The following is a 19830-nucleotide window of genomic DNA, read 5'->3' on the forward strand; positions in this document are numbered from 1 at the left end:
CGCTTAACGAGGTCATCCAAATCTCTGCTGCTTCTGTTTCTTTACTCACACCAAGTCCTATTCACCTGTGTTCACTGACCTAAATTGGCTCCAGCTCAAGCAATGCCTTTGTTATGACCCCAGATGGTGTTAATTGCTGCGCAAACCAAATCCCAGAGGGAAATTTGGTTTACAGACCATAACCTTGTTTTTTTTGTATTTTGAAACCAAGAAGAAGACATACTGACCTCAGCAATAAGCGGTCCAGAAACACTTTGGGATTAAAAAAAGTAAAAGTTTTATTAACAAAAAATAAAAGCAAACTTAAGCACACGAGATTACAGGTACACAACTAAGGTTAGTCATACAAAACATTTCCCCAAAAAACACTCTACCTGGTCAAACCCACAAGTAAACACCTTCCAGGCAACACTTCCTTATAGATGTTAGCTATGAAATCCAGTAACATTGCACAAGGCAAACTGCTGTAGCTTCAAGAAAGGTGTACCACATGACCTTTCCCCTCTTCCACTCTGCGGTGGAATTCACTTCAGAATAAACCTGCTTGCCGCAGCCCAAAACCTTTCTGGCTTGACTGGATGGGTGATTCGAACTACATCCTTCTCCAGCCCAACGCTTCAGCTATCTCAACTGCTCAAACAGCTCCAGCTATCTCTAGCTCTTTCTCCGGCTCAACAGCTATCCGCAGTGACTCTAATGTACCTTTTTTCCCTTTCATCTTCATTCCATTGAACTCACACACCTCTTTGAAACTCAAACCCTTCCAAGTATAAGATCTTTCATGTTCCCATCTTGCCTTTGCTTTTGGGTCAATTAAATATCATACCCCCACTACTTGTTTACCCATGAACTCCTGCAAGATGTAAACATTTTCCTTGTTGCCTCTGACTCCCCTTTGATATTTAAACAAACTCTCAACTTATCTAAAAATGCAAATGTTAGATCTAACCTATTTACTTGTACCTCAACTTAACACCTCTACCCTTTTCATGTTTCCAAACTCTCCAGACAACCTGACACCTATTAAACTCCTGCTCAGCTTAATTAAATCTCACACACACAGACGCCCAGCCTTCTTTACAGAATAACGCAATATTCCCCTAAAATATTTTTTAAAAAACATCCATTTCACACCTTTGTCTTAAAATTCTCATCCTTTTCAAATTCTCCCATGGCCTCGCTCTTCTCCAACTCTGTAATCCCCTTCAATTTCACAACGCTCTGAGATGTCTGCACTCATCATTCTGGTCTCTTGAACATCCCCAATTTCAATTGCTGTACCATTGGTGACCATGCCTTCAGCTACCTAGGTTCTAAACTATGCAATTCCCTTCCTAAGCGTCTTCGACTCTCTGGCCAGAATCTTCTCACCTCAAGTCCCACCGGAATGGTAGGACCATTTTTAGTTCAGGAATTTGACTCTGACCAGTGTGCCTGGCAATTGCTCTTTATCAGAACAAGCCAATTGTTATCCTGCCTCTGGGGTCACCAACCAATTGTTAGGTGGGTGGGGGAGAGAGAGAGAGCAGGATGCAGCTTCCATTCTGCCTTGCAGAAAAGTGGCAGCCACCTTGTCAGCCATTGGTAATCCATGCCCACCTGATCCAGGAGGGATCTTAGGAAGGAGATCTTGTTCCAGGAGGCTGCAGATGACATGCTGTGATAGCCTGAGCCTCCTGAAATATTCACGCTCAGGCATATTGAGAGAGCTGCTCCTCTGACTATGGACTGTGTCTTGGAGCAGTCTCACCATCTTCCATCCCAACCGTCCTGTGTAGAGGCTGAGGCGAAGGCAGCTGATGCTGCTGCTTGCATTGCTCCTGCTGCAACTAGAGCAGTTAGCGATGGTGTGGCCTCTGCTCTTATCCCTCTGCGCAGGTGGAAGGTGGAGCTGCAGAAGCTCCTCCCATGCCTTGGTGAAGGCTATCAGCAGGGATGTGCAGCTGGAGTTAAGTAAAGCGCTAGACAGGTAAAATGTCTTCCAAGAAGTTGGCAATCACCTTTCGAGCAGTGAAAACACACTGAGATGAGAGCTTTGAACAGTAATCCCTCAATGGTCATGGCTGGAGATCTTCAATGTAAACTGATCAAAGCCTTCGCAGCTTATCAGTCTCACTGAAGAAGCTCTTCCCTATGTGCACTTACCTCAGTGACCCTTCTGATTGCTGATAGATCATGAAACAAGTTTCATGACAAGAAGTGGAGGTGAGGCTAGAGTAGGGTGGGTGTCTTGATGGAGTGGCAAGGGGTGAGGGAACACCTATGGGAACAGACCTTGGGAGGATTGCCTGACTTGGAAATATGGCCCTTGAGAGAGGCATCCTCCATTCCCAGCCGAGGCCCAAGCAGGGTGATCTGCTGGACTTCCCCTCTGCCCCTGAACTCGTCCCTCCAGCCTCAAAAGGGCCGGGTGGGAAGTGGCCCTTAAATGACCAATAACTGGCCACTTAAAGGCCTTAACTGGGGTGTGGATGAGTCTTAGGCCTCACCCACTCCACGTAAAATTTGTGGACAGGTCCAGGGCAGGCGGGAGGTGGCAGTAAGGCTACTTGGGGAATGTTATGGCTCCTTCTCCTCCCTGTAAATGTGCCAGCAAGGGATTATAAAATTCTGCCTATTGCACTGGGCATTATGATGAACTTCTGGTATGTTATATGAAGTGATAGAATTTCAGTTCACAGTATTTGTAATTCACTATAGATTTTGTCATATTTGGAGTGCTGTTCGCATTTTCGTATTTATTCTTGTGATGTAGGCAATGCTGGCAAAGCTGCATTTATTGCGCAACCCTAGTTAACTGAGGAGGTTGACGGGCCTCTTCTTTGAATTGCCACTGATCTTGTACAGATGGTCCTGTCTTAATGTTGTTAGCTGGAGAATTGCAGAGCTCTGACCCAGTGACAAAGAAGCAGCAGCTGTAGACATCCAAGTCAGGGTAGTATGTGACTTGGGTGGGAATTGGAAGATGATAGTGCTCCCAAAATCTTGTGGCACCCTTTTACACAGTTTTAACTCGGATTATTTTGCTAAGATGTTACGCTTAGTACTTGCTTTATTTTTTTTAAACTTGAACCTTAATTTGTTCTTTCCATCCAGCTCCTGAAATCTTACGAGGCTGTGTTTATGGACCAGAGGTTGATATGTGGTCAGTGGGAGTCATCACCTACATACTGTAAGATTCTGCAAAAGTAACAGACCTTTTGTTATTCCATACTTTATATTCTGTTAATTGAGTACAGTAGTAGTCTAAATGGAAAACTCATCCATGTACTTCAGGAGTACGAATAACCCTGTCATTTAGTTCCAAGATCTGGTATAAACCTCTGGTATAAACTAACAATAAGTCAAAGTATCATGCTCCCTTTATTTGTATAAGTTCACAGCATGCAGAACAACTCATCTGAAACTTCCTTGCTCTTTTATCAGGCTGTGTGGCTTTGAACCTTTCTACGATGAGAGGGGCGATCAGTACATGTTTAAGAGGATTCTGAACTGTGACTATGATTTTGTCTCCCCCTGGTGGGATGAGGTCTCAATTAATGCAAAAGATTTGGTAAGTGGAACAATTACAACTTTGTTCTACTATGTTCTATGTTTAGCTTAAATTGTGGATACTCATGTCAAACAACTACAAAGACAATTCTGGTCAGCACTGTTACAAGCCCATGGTCGATGGTTGTACATTAATTCCACACTCCATTATTTTAAAAAATGGAAGGAAGAGCTAAATCATTTCTGGCATTAATGTTACTTCATGACATAAATCGCAAGTGATTACTGGATTCTTCAGACAGTCTGTGCTATGAACCTTGGGCATCAACTAAGTACGCCTGATGGATTTGAGAGGTTAGATTTAATTAAAGAACCAATAATAACTAAGAGTGAGGAATAAGGCAGTAACACTCAGGTTTAGATTGTACTACACATCAGCATCTAAATCCTGATAAATACAGATTTGAATGCACCCTCAAATATCATTTATATTTTGTTCTAGGGAACAAATCTCCTTTTAAAATTACTTTTCTTTCTTTGGGTCTCCATGAACCATGTACCATCTTTGTTGAGCAGGAGGACAAGTGAGCATCCTGCTCCCAAACTCAAAGGCCACCTGCGTGCAAGCAGTCCAGGTGGTATGGAGATGTGCCAAGATCTTCAGTCTGTTCCTACCCTCTGTAGCACAGTTGAGACCAATTTAACTAACTGTGAAGTGGAATCTAGTGTGATACAAGCACAAACATGTATACAGGTTTTTCTTTTTAGCATACCAAGCTTTTCTAGTGGATAACACTTGTTTTTGTGTTCATGATACTTGTTAAAGAGAACTCCCTGTTTTGAGACTGTATTCAGATTCTTTCAGGCACATATGAAACATATCTTGGGAGCCATTTGGAGGAGGAAGAACCATTTATGAACCAATATTTATTGAATTCTGTCATTAAGTGCAATTTTAGTTTGTTGCAAGGCAGCCATAGAGATGACCTTGCTGCATTGACACACGTCAATCATGCCAGGGTATTGTGTGTTTTGTAAAGAAAACAATTCAATCCTCTGTTGGGTTGGACAGGATGAGGTGTTGTATGAAGAAATCCATGGCAATGTCACCGTTTGCATGCAGTAGGGATCTTTTGATGGTAAGTATGTGTGAATCCTGCATATTTGCCATAGAAAGACATTTTCTGCATTCACACATGGTCATGTTACACTAATGGTAACAAGCAGCCCAGTAATTAAACAATAATGCAACCTTATCATCTCGGTATTCAAAAATGAATTGAATGAACTTGGTTAATGCTTTCTTTGGGTTTCTGGAGCAGTAAATTCTGGAAAGTGACAGACAAAGCGAATGTGACTTGTAAATCGCGCCTCAGGAGCATTAACTAGTTTGGCTAGGGGTTCATCAAATGGCAGGAAGTAGTACAGCATCACCAACAACAATATTAATGCCATCTGGGCCTGGAACAAAGCAGCTCAAAAGCTAATGGATAATTGTCACAAAGAATGAAAAATAATCAAAACACCTGAGTGAGCTTGAAATTACACACGACTGTAAGTGACTCATGACACGATTGTAAAAAGAAGGCAACAAAATGGAGCAATAGGACCAATAATTTGTCTGACCATAACAAAAAGGAGAATATTTAATATTTTGAGATAGGAGGAATTCACGTTGCCAAATTTTCCAACTTTTGTAAGTTAATTAGAAAACAGAACTATGAAATCATATTAATTTCTTCAGCTATCAAGCACATACAATATGGATTAACTCAGTATGAATGCCAATGCAACATTAGCGTGCACATTTTAACTATTTCTTTTATATTGCTATTTCATAAATTTGAAAAAATCCAAAGAATTGAAACCTATTGTGCTTTAGTCTTTGTAAAAATATTGGCTCAGGTGCAATCTTATTAGTGGTGGCTATGATGTTTAATTTGGAACATTTTAATCTAAATCCTTCATTTATCTAATTGCAGGTCAGAAAAAAGTTTTTAGTGCAGTGCACTTTGCACATGATGAGCCTTATAATTTGATATTCTACTATGAGGGACAGATTGGTTTTGGTTATTTTTCTTTTAACTTGATAAACCAAAACCATAAATGTCCTGGTATAAATCATAAATTGCTGAAGCAGCAAATAAGGGGTGCACAGTAAAAATAAAGAAATAAACCTTTCATGAGAAAGAGAAAACAAGTTAATTGACCCAGGGATGGCTCCCAGCATTTTCAAATCAATACTTGGAATTGGCAGCTCTAGCATTCTCGGAAAAAGTTCAAATTAGCTGAACTATGCTCAGCAATAGAGGGATACAAAACCATCACCATAAATGGAAAGAGCTGAATAAAGCTCCTCTGTATGTCTTTTACAGATCACAGGGCTTATAATTTCAATCAGTAGTGACATGTGTTCACAAGCCTAAGTCATGCAAGAGTGCCTTTATGTCCAGAACCCTTTTTAAGCAGTTGCTGGCTAGGAAATTTTAAAATATAAGGTGCAAAATTTAAGCAATGTAATCTGTGAACACCACCACTGTTGTAAAGGGACTGCAAGAGAAGACCATAATCATTTATTATTACAATGAAAATTCCTTTATTTTAAGTGGTGAGCCAGTGCTAGAAAGAAGGAAGGAAGCACATTTGAGTATTGTGTTATGCATCAAGTCAGCTAGGACAGGTCAAATTAAACCCTGATAATTTAGAAATACACTCATCCCTGCTACTTCAAGAAGATCATTCACTCAGATCTTATTGTCAAATGATATATCTGCAGAGAGTAACTCACCTCCTGACTCCCCAAAGCCCGTCCACCATCTACAAGGCACAAGTCAGGGGTGTGATGAAATACTCTCCACTTGCCAGGATGGGTGCAGCTCCAACAACACTCAAGCAACTCAACACCATCCAGGACAAAGCAGCCTGTTTGCTTGGCACCCCATCCACCACCTTAAACATCCACACCCTCCACCACCGACACAGTTTCCATCTACAAGATGCGCTGCAGCAACCCAAAAAGGCTCCTTCGCCAGCACCTTCCAAACCTGCAACCTCTGCCACCTCGAAAGACAAGGGCAGCAGATGCATGGGAATACACCACCTGCAAATTCCCCTCCAAGCCACACACCATCCTGACTTGGACTTATATCACCGATCCTTCACTGTCACTGGATCAAAACCCTGGAACTCCCTTCTTAACAGCATTGTGGGTGTACCTACACCACATGGGGAGATGGTGGTGTAGTGGTAATGTCACTGGGCTAGTAATCCAGAGGGCCAAGCTAATACTACTCCATTCATAAAAATCTGGAATAAAGCTGGTCTCTGTAATGGTGACCATGACAACTATCGCTTGTCATAAAAACCTATCTGATTCACTAATTTAGGGATGGAAATCTTGCCAGGTCTGGCCTACATGTAACTCCAGATACACAGCAGTATGGTTGATTCTTAACCTCTGAAATGGCCTAGCAAGCCACTCAGCTCAAAGGCAATTAGGGAGGACAACAAATGGTGGCCTTGCCAGAGACACCCACATTCCATGAAAGAATAAAGGAAAACATGGACTGCAGCAGTTTAAGAAGGTGGCTTACCACCACCTCAAGGGCAATTAGGCATGAAATAATATTGGCCAGAATTTTTAGCTCGTCGGACAGGTGCGCCCCCGACCCAAACGAGCGTAAAATGATGCACGATGACGTCGGGCAAGTGTCCCGACATCATCGCGCACTCGCGTGATATTTCGGTCGCTGGGCACGTGTGGGAATTGGCAAAATGCCCGCCAACAATTAACAGGCCTATTGAGGGCATTAAAGCCCCTTATGGTTGGCAAAAGGCCAAGCGGCCTTTGGATTTTTGGATTTTTTTAGGAAACCTCATCCACGGGTGGGATGAGGTTTCCAACAACTATTAAAAATTAAATAACAATTTAAACATTTCATTAATAACAGAGTCACATGAGGGGACATATTTTTTAACAATTTAAAATTCTTTACTTTTAATTCTTAAACACTTCTTCTCCCTGAGGCAGCTCTGTGAAACGTGAATTTAAAACCTGGAGAGAGCCCTGGTTGCGTTGCTGCTCTGTTGGTAAATGGCAGACAGATCCTGAAGATAAAACCCAAAAGCTGTTTAATTAAGGCAATCCAAACAGCTCGGTCATGTGACAGGGTGGATTCGGGTCGAGCTGTTCAGCTAAACGAGGCCCCTTGTTAAAACCCATTGTGTTTTGAGCAGGTAACCTTTAGCACAACGTTGGAGATTAGGAGTCACAAATAGCTCTGCCTTTGTCCATAGCTGGCTGGTGCAGACATTTTGTCTACTATCCTTTGTGTTGGCTTGGCTGGAATGTTTATATAATGCAAGGAGTTTGTGTTAGCCTTAACTCGGCAATCGACACAGATTTTGAGGCGCCTGTGCGATCTTCAGCTCGCGCACAGGCGCAACGGGCAGGCGGGTAAGTGACTTTTTAACAAAACTCATCCACGGGCGTGATATGTGAGCTCAGTAGGGTTGTCAATGTTTTATGTGAAGTATTTATTGCAGAAAGTATTTTAAACTTGCCTGTGTGACCTGTAGCAGTTCAGAACGAATTCCAGCAGCTTTCTCTGTACTTTGAAGCTTCAGCTCAGCACTCTGCAGACAGTAATCTTTATCGGGCCTGCAGCTTCCCGGAGGCCTCCATTTAGCCTGGTTATGGGTTCTGACATCTCCACTGGAGGCGGCAGCTCTGAGGAGGAAGAGAGGGCTAGAATAAGGTGGAGGCCAGGTTTGGACAATCAGCCTCCAGGGGAGCCACCTTTGGGAGGCCAGGTGCAGGCACAAGGGGCGCAGGGCCAAGAGGTAGTCCAAGTTGTAAGGGGCTGCAGAAGACACCACTATCCTGCTGACAGGGTATACAGGTGGCGAAGCAGCTACCTCAATATGACTGAGGTGCAGTGCCGAAGGAGGCTCCAACTATCAAGAGAAACAGTCAACTACATCTGTCAGATGATTGGCCCTGAGATCTCTCCTAATAGTGTGAGCGGACACCCCATGCCAGTAGCTCTGAAGGTCACAGTTGCCCTCCACTTCTATGCATCTGGCTCCTTCCAGGGCTCGGTGAGTGATCTTTGCAGTGTCTCCCAATTAGCTGTCCACACTTGTGTTGTTGCAGATTACAGATGCTCTGTTCAGACGTGCATTGACCTTCATCCACTTCCACTGCGACCAGGCAAGTCAGGCACAGCGAGCCAGAGGCTTCGTGGCCATTGCTGGCTTTCCCCGTGTCCAGGGTGCAATAGACTGCACACATGTGGCCATCAAGGCGCTAGTATGTGAGCCTGGTGCCTTTGTCAACAGGAAGGGCTTCCACTCCATGAATGTGCAGATAGTGTGTGATCACAGGATGCAGATTCTACAAGTTTGTGCAAGGTACCCAGGCAGCTCCCACGACGCCTACATCCTCAGACACTCCCAGATGCCGGGGTTCTTCAGTGCTCCGGCTCGACTGGATGGCTGGTGGGTGACAAGGGCTATCACCTCAGAAGGTGGCTCATGATGCCTTTCTGCTATCCAAGAACAGAAGCTGAGGAGCGCTACAATAGGTGCCATGGCTCCACATGGGCTGTGGTGGAGAGAGCCATCAGTGTTCTCAAGATGTGCTTCTGATGCCTGGACCGCACACTCCAGTACCCCCCACCCCGCCCCCCCAGATCACGTCTCTGTGATAGTGGTAGCATGCTGTGCTCTGCACAATCTTGCACTGGAAAGGGGGGAAGCAGTGCAATCTCTCCATGGGGGAAGCCTGACGCTCTGACATGAGGTTCATGCCATCACTGACACTCTGCCTGGATTCCTCCACCACAGAGACCAAGTGAAGCACAGTCTCATGCAACACTGCCAGATGCTCCCACGCACCCGGCCGCTTGTCCTGCAGCTGCTGCATGGCGGACATCTCCAGAGGCACATGATCATGGCCCGACTCAGCATGTGCCTGGTCCCCTGCAGTCCTCCGGCTGCTGGCGCCATCAGCACTCTGTCCGTGCCATCTCCTCCAGCGATTGTGAAGTGCCCTCTTCACTGCGCCCCAGGACACTAGCCGACGTTACATTCCCCATCAATGTGGTAGTCGCTGCGCTGGTGCCTGGCTTGCTGAAATGATGTGACGCTCATGCCAATTGACGCCCCTCAGGTGTGGAAGGGGGACTCTGGACGTCCTCCTGGCGGCCATGCGATGATGATGCTGAAATTAACAACAAGGACAGTGGATCAGTTAGCGTTCAGTCAGTAACACAATTCATCCCTTTTCCCCAGCTCATAATGCACTCAACCTTCAAGAACCTAAGGAGACAAATAGTAAATATTTGTCTGGATGAGGGGCAAATGGTAAATAGTCAAGAGGAGGCCCAAACATTACACGCACAATCAGACAGGCTGGTCAGATGGCCTACGGAATGCCACATGGAATGTTATGTGGATAAGTGTGAGGCTATGCACTTGGGCAAGACAAACAAGGTACAGGAATACAGGAGAAATGGTAGGACCGTGGAAAGTAAGGACGATTACAGGGACCTTGCTGGGCAGACCCATTAAGGTAGCAGAACAGGAACATAAGGCGTTTAACAAGGTAAAAGCCAGACTTGCCTTTATTAGCCGAGGAATAGAATGTAGGAAAAGGGAGATCATGTTGCAAATGCAGAAAACGCTGTGGAGGCCACAGCTACACTTCTGCATTCAGTTGTGACCTGCGCTTCATGGGAGGGATGGCATTGGATTGGAAAGAGTGCAGAGGTTCCTGACTAGGATGCTGGCCTGGAGAGTTTGAGTTATGAGGAAACATTGCAAACACTTGTGACATTTGCCGTGGAGCACAGGAGATTGACAGGTCACATTATTGACCTTCATACAGTTATGAGGGGCATAGACCGGGTGGACAGAAGGCAACGTTTCCCCTTGGCAGAGGGATGACTGACGTGATGGCATTTATTTAAGTTGAGTGCCATGAGGTTGACAGGTGAGATGCTGAGGACCTTTTGGACAGAGTAATGTGGGACGCACTGGCTGAAAGGGTGGTGGAGGTACAAACCCTCCTAAGATGCAATAAGTATTTGGATGTGCAGCAGCGATGCCATGGCATGTTAGGCCATGGGGATAGTGGTCAGAAATGAGATAAGGCAACTTTGGAAAGTGCTAGAGACGTGCATCCTCAAGGGGCCGAGGGACCTTTGTGTATGACCCACACGTCTGACTGTTATCAGTCTGTGAATGAGCACTGTTGCTGCATTAACGATTGCAGCAATCATCAGTGCTTTGGATGGTGGAAAGACACAGTGGATGGGCCTGTGGGCCTCAAATACCTTGCCGCTGCACCCCAGCCTAACCGACACCTGCCGACCTGGCTCCTTTCCAGCTCCATGGCCTGTTCTTCGAATCAGGTCAGTATGTGGAGCATGGCCTAGCCACCACCAGTGCACAAACGCTCATGGCTGTTGTGCGCAGTTTTCACCTGCAGAACAGGGAACACAATTTATCGGGGCTGATCGCTCATGTACTCTGCACATGCATGCCGCACCCCAACCACAGTGGCCCATCTGAGGCCTCCAGCGGCTCCTGTCCACACTACTGGTGATCTGTCACCAAAAGATAGTATGGCTGCTCCCGGCCCCCTCCCCCAACGGCCACCTTGGACACATTTGGCGTCCATCACTTTCAGTAACACATGGGTCTTAGCACCCATGGCAAGGAGGCGCAACTAGGTGCCACACCAAGGCCACCAGATGGCTCTTGGCCAAGACACTTTGAGGCTCCCCTTCCACCATCTCATCACCATCAATAAGACATGTGTTGGAGTTCTGAGTATGTGCCTAGCTGCCTCTCCTGCAGGTTGCCCCCAGACTACTCAAGTGCGACAAACACCAACACATGCTGCGGGGAGAACCCATCTTCTCATCAACCACTAAGGCTGATGAAAGCATGCTCACTATCTGCTTGCCCACCCAACATGCGCCAAATGCCCAATGCAGTAACGACACAAAGACTCAAAGGCTGAGGCTACCTGCTGGGTTAAATGGCTAAGGCCAACATGGTACTCACCCTTCCAGAGCGCAACAATTCATTGAAGCGCTTACAGCACTGGGCCCATGATCACCGCACAGCATCCATGGAGCTGGCCACCTCCTGCCAGGCCCGCTGTGTAACGTGGGGGGCCCTCCTCCTCCCATCCTGGGGAAACAGGACCTCTCGCCGTGCTGCCACCTCCTCAACAAGGGCAGCAAGGCAGGCATCAGAGAAGCGAGGGGCATATTGGCCCCCCATGGCCTACCCTGCAGCCTGCCCTCCTCCTCTGGCCTGCCCTCCTCCTTTGACCTTCCCTCTACCGGAGACTGCTGTGCAGACCCCCTGCACCTGGAGCTGGCCATGGTGATCAGCCTAAAGAAGGCTACCTGGCCTTTCTTTATACAGACTGCCAGTTCCCCATTGGAGCCAGCGGTCTGTACACACCTGCCGCAATTTTAAAAGTCCCGCTCTCCACAGGAGTGTGAAATGCGCTGGGTGGGCCTTAATTGGCCTGCCCGCACAAAATGGTGGCGCGGCCGGTGATGGGGTCTGTGCCCGCCCACGATTGGTTCAGCTCCACCCGCCCGACGAATGGAAAGTTCAGCCCTAGGAGAACATGGGGGAGAGCGAGTACCAAGGTGGGCTGGTTAGAAAGCCCGCCTCAGTTCTCTGGGACATAGTTCCAGTTGTTTTAGAAGATTCTAGGCCCTTACCCAACCTACCCCACCATGCCTCCTCCATGGGCAGACTTCAGGAGCCATGTGGAGATGAAAAAACACTTGTAAAAAACTAATGCAAGTCTCATTATACAGATTTGATAGTGAAAAAAACTCCCATTCATGAAAGCATCAAAGCTTTTAAATCTTCTCAAGTGGTTTATCTCTTATAATGCCAAACAAAATTCTGTTCATGCTCCTAATCCTTTAATAGCCTCTTTAAGCTGTCAATAAAACTTTGAGCGGAGAAACCCCCGCTAAGATAATTGTAGATTTTGAAACTCAGCCAAGCTTTCATAATGTGTACCCCCTTCAGGGAATGTCAACAAATAATTCCATTAAAACTGTTAAGAAATAGAGATAGTTTAAGTAAGTTATATGTGTATTTGGATGTGTTAGGTATAAGGTATATCTTTAAGTTCAATTTATATTTTTTTTCTATTTGTGGGTTAAAAATTGAAACCTGGGATCTAGTTTCATTTTTGAGTGGAGACAGAAGGTCTAAAGCTCTGTTTGTATAACTGCATTTCTAATGAGTTTTATGACCCTTGAAGTGGAGAGCTGTGTTGTCAATGGGAGTGGTGGGTAGTGATTTAGGAAAGTTAGAACAAGGTTAGAAAAAACTGCGCTGTTGCCTAACAACAGGAGGCCCCACAGAGACAGAAAAATGGTTTGAGTTCAGTTGAAAGCAGTTGCAGCATAGGAGGGACAGATAGCAAATCCCAAAGTGTAGTTGAAGCTAGCTGCCAGGGGAAGCTGGACAGGAGAAGAAACTGCAGAATCAGGTTCCAGAAACTACAGAAGAAAGTCCCCAAATCTAGGGGAGTAGAACAGGAAAGGTCCCAAGAGGACAGTCTAGTCAAAGGACGAGGACAGGAATCTGGAAACGGTCCTGTTCTGTAGAAGTGAAAGTAAGGACCAGCGATGAATATCCAGAGGGACAGCTGACTGTCCGTAACTTTTTACTATGAGCATGCGAAGCAGTAGTGTTCTGTTGACAGGGCTGAGTCAGTAAGAGCGGGTACATGGAAGGAAGTTTGAATGCATGTAGCGATCGAGGGGAGAGAAACATTGGAAGGAGAGTTCAAAACCCTGGTGGTTGACCTGAGAGAAAGTGTCGGTTTGGGAGAAGATTCCAAGGCGTGTCCTTTGAAAGTGGAGATTGGAAACCTTCGTGTGAAAGATGTAGTTCAGTGAGACCAGTTGGCTCACAGTATGACCAACGTCTGGGCAGAGTTGAGGAGAGATCCATAGCATCTGTTTGGGGTGGCATCTGTCACTTGGTTTCAGAGTGGGGTGTGTCACATATTGGTTTACATGGACTGTGTACTTACTGTGAACATTGGAGTATAAGATAGCTTTTGTAACTTATGTTACCCTTACAAATTTGTATGGATTTGTAAAGGTGTAGTTGTGGGTGAAGCAGTGTTGTAATATAGTTTGTCTTTTCTTGTTTAATAAATGTTTTATTCTTTTGTTAAAAGCCCATCAGCTGACGGTGACTGTTCAGTAGCCACTCTCCAAGTACCTAAACAATAAGTAAAAGGTAGGATCTATCAAGCCAGGTTCCACCCTGGAATTTGGCTTGTCCAGTAGTAACATCAGCTGGGATCAAAACAAAACTGTTCAAACAGATATACCAGATGGTCTAACAATCAAAACAATTCAGCAGAGGTTTTTTTTTAACAGTCACTGACAATTTTTATTTTACAGTTTAAAGAGCAAGGAATTTAATAAACTTGCTCACCCCCAACACACACAAGAGGGAAAAAGCTGTGTTCCCATCTGTCCAGTAACCCTCTTCAAATCCTTCCAGCCTGGCTTCTATCCCACACACACCAAGGTCAAGAGACACTAGCAATATCTTTTATGACTTTGGCTTCAATGTGTGACCCCTTCTCAACATCTCTGCAGCAATTTTTATGGTTGGCTGCCAAATCTTTCTCCACTGCCTCTCCTCCATGGTCCACCTCATATCTTCTACAATGGTTTTTCCTTCTGTGTTTGTACAGTCACTTTTGTGTGGCCTATGCTTCAGCATTGAGCTCTCCATTATTCCTTTTATACATACTGCCTCTCATAAACATTATTTGTAAGCATAGTTTAGCTTCTATTTATATGTCGATATTATCTACCTTTAGTTCTCTTCCACCACTCTCAAATCCACACCTAGAAGTGCGCTTGTATGACTCAAGTTGTGAATGAGCTGGAACTTCCTCCATTGGCAAGAACAAAGCTATCCTATTTAGCTGTAATCAGAAACTCTGCACTTAGTCTGATTTCACCTCTCTGTTTAGCTGTTTGTTCAGGGTAAGCCCAACAAGTGTGAGACTTAAGTGTCTATTTGATTCTGAGCTTCAAACTCCATATCCAATCCATTATTGTCACAGCTTATTCCAGCTTGACAAAAAAATTTGTAAATATCTTCACCTCATGCTGCAATCACTAAAATGCTCATTAGCCTTTGTCAACACCAGGGTTGTTTTTTTTCCCCAATGATCTAATTGCCCTTTGGAACATCATCCTACACAAGCTCTAACTAATCCAGACCTTTGTGTTATGATCCCAGCTGATGTTATGGTACAAACCAGATCCAAGAGTGGAACCTGGCTTGAGAGATCCTAACTTTTATTTTTTGCTTAGAAACGTGGAGGGTGACGACTGAACAGAGTCACAGGAGTCAGCTGATGAACTTTTTAACAAAAGGATAAAACATTTATTAAACAAGAAAAGATGAACTATATTATAATACTCCTTCACCCACAACTATACCTTAACAGATATATACAGATTCATAAGGTTAATACAATTTACAAGAGCTATCTTATACTCTCATGTTCACAGTAAGTACACAGCACATGTAAACCAATCAGCAACCCACGATCAGGCACACCACGCTCTGAAACCAAGGGCAGAATTTTGCTGTTGGCGTGCGGGGACGGACCCGACATGCCAACGCGTAAAATGACGCACAATGACATCGGGCATGTGTCCCGACGTCATCGCATGTCATTTCGATCGTCGGGTGCATGCCAGAGGTGGCTGCGTGCCCACCGAACTGTCAACAGCCTATTAAGGCCATTAAAAAAGTAATTAAACTTGTTAACAATGCTGCCCATCCAACCTTAAGACAGGTGGGCAAGCGAAGAGCCCAAGTGACCTTCGTGTTTTTCAGGAAACCTCATCCACGGGCAGGATGAGATTCCCTGAAGCTTTTATAAAATAAATAAATAAATTTTCCTAACTTCACAAAGAAGTCGCAGCTCATGTGACACTGTCACATGAGGGGACATTTAAATAAATTTTTACTTTATTTATTAAAAAGTTTTGTAACCCATTCAATCTCCCTGAGGCAGCCCCATGCCTCAGAGAGATGGCTGCGCTTAAGAGCGCAGGCCCTGGTTCTCCCTCCTTACCCCCCCCCCCCCCCCCCCAACCACCCTCCAGACAGGTAGCGCTGAGCATTACCTTTAATTGGCCTGCCCGCATAAAATGGCGGTGCGCAGCCGGCAGTCAGCTCCACTCCGGCCCAGCCCGCCCGCCATAGGAAAAATTCTCCCCCAAGTGACAGATGCCACCCCAAATAGATGCTCTGGATCCCTCATCACAGAATTGTTATGGTGCAGAAGGAGGCCATTCGGCCCATCGTGTCTGTACCAGCTCTCCAAATGAGCATTATGACATAGTGCCATTCTCCAGCCTTTTCCCCGTAAACCTGCACATTATTTCCATTTAAATAATCATCTAATGCCCTGTTGAATGCATCCAGACCCAAAACAATCGCTGTGTGGAAAATGTTTTTCCTCACATCACATTTGCTTCTTTTGCAAATCTGTGCCTTTTAAAAACTTTAAATCTGTGCCCTCTTCTTTTCAATCATTTTACAAGCGGGAATAGTTTCTCCCTATCGACTCTATCCGACTCCTCATGATTTTGAACAACTCTATCAAATCGCCTCTTAGCCTTCTCCTCTCCAAGGAGAACAGTCCTAACCTCTCCAATCTATCTTCATAACTCAAGTTTCTCATCCCTGGAACCATTCTTGTAAACCTCTTTTGCACTCTCTCCAAATGCATTGACATCCTTCCTATAGACTGGCATCCAGAACTGTACACAATACTGCAGCTGAGGTCCAACTATAAGCTCTTATATAAGCTTATCATAACCTCCCTGCTCTTGTACTCTGTGCCCCTATAAATAAAGCCCAGGATACTGTATGCTTTATTAACTGCTCTCTCTATCTGTCTTGCCGCTTTCAACGATCTATGCACATATACACCCAGATTCCTCTGATCCTGCACACCCTTAAGAATTGTACCCCTTACTTTATATTACCTCTCCATGTTCTTCCGACCAAAATGCATCACCTCACACTTCCCTGCATTGAACTCCATCTGCCACCTATCTGCCCACTCCACCAACTTGTCTATGCCCTTTTGAAGTTCGATATTGTGCTCCTCACGGTTTACAATGTTTCCAAGTTTTGTATCATCTGCAAACTTTGAAATTGTCCCCTGCACACCAAGATCTAGATCATTAATATATATCAGAAAAAGCAAGGGTCCCAATATTGACCCCTGGGGAACTCCACTACAAACCTTTCTCCAGCCAGAAAAATATCCACTAACCATTACCCTGTTTCATATTAATCAGCCAATTTTGTATCCACGTTGCTACTGTCCCTTTTATTCCATGAGCTATAACTTTTCTCACAAGCCTGTTGTGTCGCACTTTATCGAATGCCTTTTGAAAGTCCATGTACACTGCGTTAATAGCATTACCCTCATCTACCCTCTCTGTTTCCTCTTCAAAAAACTCCAGCAAGTTAATTAAACACGATTTCCCCTTTAGAAATCCATGCTGGCTCTTCCTAATCAACCCACGTTTTTTCATGTGATTACTAATTCTATCCCAAATAATTGTCTCTAGAAGCTTCCCCATCACTGAAGTTAAACTGACTGGTCTGTAATTGATGGGCTTATCCTTACAAACTTTTTTGAACAAGGGCAAAATGTTTGCAATTCTCCAGTCCTCTGGCACTTCCCCTGAGTCTAGGGAAGACTGAAACATTATGGCAAGTGCCCCTGCAATTTCCACTCTAACTTCCTTCAAAATCCTTAGATGCATCTCTTCTGGCCCCTGTGCCTTGTCAACTTTAAGTACCGACAGTTTATTCAACAGTTCCCCCTTCTCAATTTTGAACCCTTCTAGTGACAGAGTTTCCTCCTATGTCACCGTGACCTCGGTAGCATCTGCTTCCTTGGTAAAGACAGATGGAAAGTATTCATCTAACACCTCAGCCATGCCCCCTCCCTCCATGTGTAAATCCCCTTTTGGTCCCTAATCGGCCCTACTCCGCCTTTTACCACCCTCTTACTATTTGTGTACTGATAGAAGACCTTGAGATTCCCTTTGATGTTGGCTGCCAGTCTTTTCTCATAATCCCTCTTTGCTTCTCATATTTGCTTTTTCACCTCCCCTCTGAACCTTCTGTATTACGCTTGGTTCTCAATTGTGTTTTTGACCTGACACCAGCCATAAGAACACTGCTTCTTCTTTATCTTAATTTCTATCTCCTTTCTCATCCAGAGAGTTCTGGATTTGTTTGTCCTACCTTTCCCTTTTGAGGGAATATACCTTGACTGTGCCTGAACCACTTCTTCTTTGAAGGTAGCCCATTGTTCAGCTACAGTTTTTCCCACCAACCTTTGGTTCCAGTCTATCCGGCCCATCTCTGTTCTTGGCCCATTGAAGTCAGCTCTCCCTCAGCTAATTATTCTTACCCTGGATTTCACATTGTCCTTTTCTACCGTCATCCCAAACCTTACGATACAGTGATCACTGTCTCCTAAATGTTCCCCCGCTGACACTTGATCTATTTGGCTTACCTCATTTCCTAGAACCAGGTCCAACAGTGCATCCTTTCTTGGTGGACTGTACACATACAGCTGTAGAAAATTCTCCTGAACACATTCTAGGAACTCTTGCCCGTCTCCACCCTTTACACTACCACTGGCTCAGTCTACATTTGGGTAATTAAAGTCCCCCATTATAACTACTCTATAATGTTTGCATCTCTCTGTAATTTCCCTGCAGATTTGTTCCTCTACATCCACCCCACTAGTTGCCAGTCTATGGACTACACTGAGCAATGTAATTGCACCCTTTTTGTTCCTTATCTCTAGCCAAATTGATTCTGTCCTTGAACCCTCTGGGACATCCTCTTTCTCCAGCACTGCAATGCCTTCCTTAACCAATACTGCGATCCCTCCTCCTTTTCTTTCTGCCCTACCTTTCCTGAACACCTGTACCCAGGAATATTTAACATACAGTCCTGGCCTTCCTTGAGCCAGGTCTCTGTTATCGCCACAACATCATATTTCCACATGGCAATCTGTGCTTGTAACTCCCCAATCTTATTTACGATGCTCCTTGCATTCACACACATGCACAGTAACCCTGATTTAGACTTCATTACATTCTCCCTTACTCCAACTATTAACATACTATTCTCCATTCTAGTGCTTTCTGTCTCTCCCAGTATTTTGCGCACCCTGGTATTCCTCTCTAATATTTTCTCCTGGGTCACTCACCCCTGCCGAGTTAGTTTAAAGCCCTGCCAACAGCACTAGCAAAATGCACCGCAAGGAACACAATCCCAGCTCCGTTCAGGTGCAACCTATCCAACTTATACAGGTGCAGTCTTCCCCAGAGCCAGTCCCAGTGTCCCAGGAATTTGAAGCCCTTCCTCGTACGCCATCTTTCCAACCACGCATTCATCTGCCTTATCCTCCTGTTTCTGTGCTCACTTCCATGTGGAATTGGGAGTAATCCGGAGATTACTAAATTTGAGGTCCTGCTTGCTAATTTTTGACCTAGCTCCCTAAATTCGGACCACAGGACCACATCCTCCTGTCTACCTAAGTTATTGATAACAATATGGACCACGACCTCTGGCTGATCACCCTCCCCCAGAAGAATGTTCTGCAGCCGCTCGGTGATATCCTTGACCCTGGCACTAGGAAGGCACATACCATCCTGGAGACACATCTATGGCCGAAGCAACGCCCGTCTGTTCCCCTAACTAATGAATCCCCTACTGCTATTATTATGATCCCAGCTGAGATTACCCCTGGACAAACCTGATCCCAGGGTGGAACCCAGCTTGATAGATCCTAATTTTTATTTGTTTGTTTAGATTTTCGGAGAGTAGTTACTGAACAGAGTTACAGGAGTCAGCTAATGAACTTTTAACAAAAGAATAAAACATTTAATCAACAAGAAAAGATTAGCTATATTGCAATACTCCACCCACAACTATACTTTTACAGATATGTACAGATTTGTGAGGATAACACAAGTTACAAAAGCTATTTTATACTTTAATGTTCACAGTAAATACACAGTCCATGTAAACCTAAGGCGACCTGTAGTCAGACACACCATACTCTGAAACCAAGTGACAAGTACCACCCCATACAGATGCTATTGATGTCTCCTCACGTTCCCCCAGATGCTTGTCACACTGTGAGCCAACCGATCTCACTGATCTCCATCTATCACCGAGGGTTTCCAATCTCCGCTC

At 44.9% G+C, this 19830-nt stretch overlaps 1 protein-coding gene across 3 annotated transcripts in view; it reads left to right on the forward strand.

The window, feature by feature from the left end:
- The window catches only part of camk4 (calcium/calmodulin-dependent protein kinase IV), a 278967-nt gene that overhangs the window by 218272 nt on the left and 40865 nt on the right, over positions 1-19830 (forward strand). For all 3 annotated transcript variants that reach the window (XM_078566212.1, XM_078566205.1, XM_078566219.1), the window contains 2 exons: positions 3097-3172; positions 3427-3553. In XM_078566212.1, the coding sequence (XP_078422338.1) occupies positions 3097-3172; positions 3427-3553 (203 nt within the window). The remainder of the gene's footprint in view (positions 1-3096; positions 3173-3426; positions 3554-19830) is intronic.

Source organism: Cetorhinus maximus, chromosome 2 (genome assembly GCF_964194155.1).
Source record: "Cetorhinus maximus chromosome 2, sCetMax3.hap1.1, whole genome shotgun sequence".
NCBI classification, from domain to species: domain Eukaryota; kingdom Metazoa; phylum Chordata; class Chondrichthyes; order Lamniformes; family Cetorhinidae; genus Cetorhinus; species Cetorhinus maximus.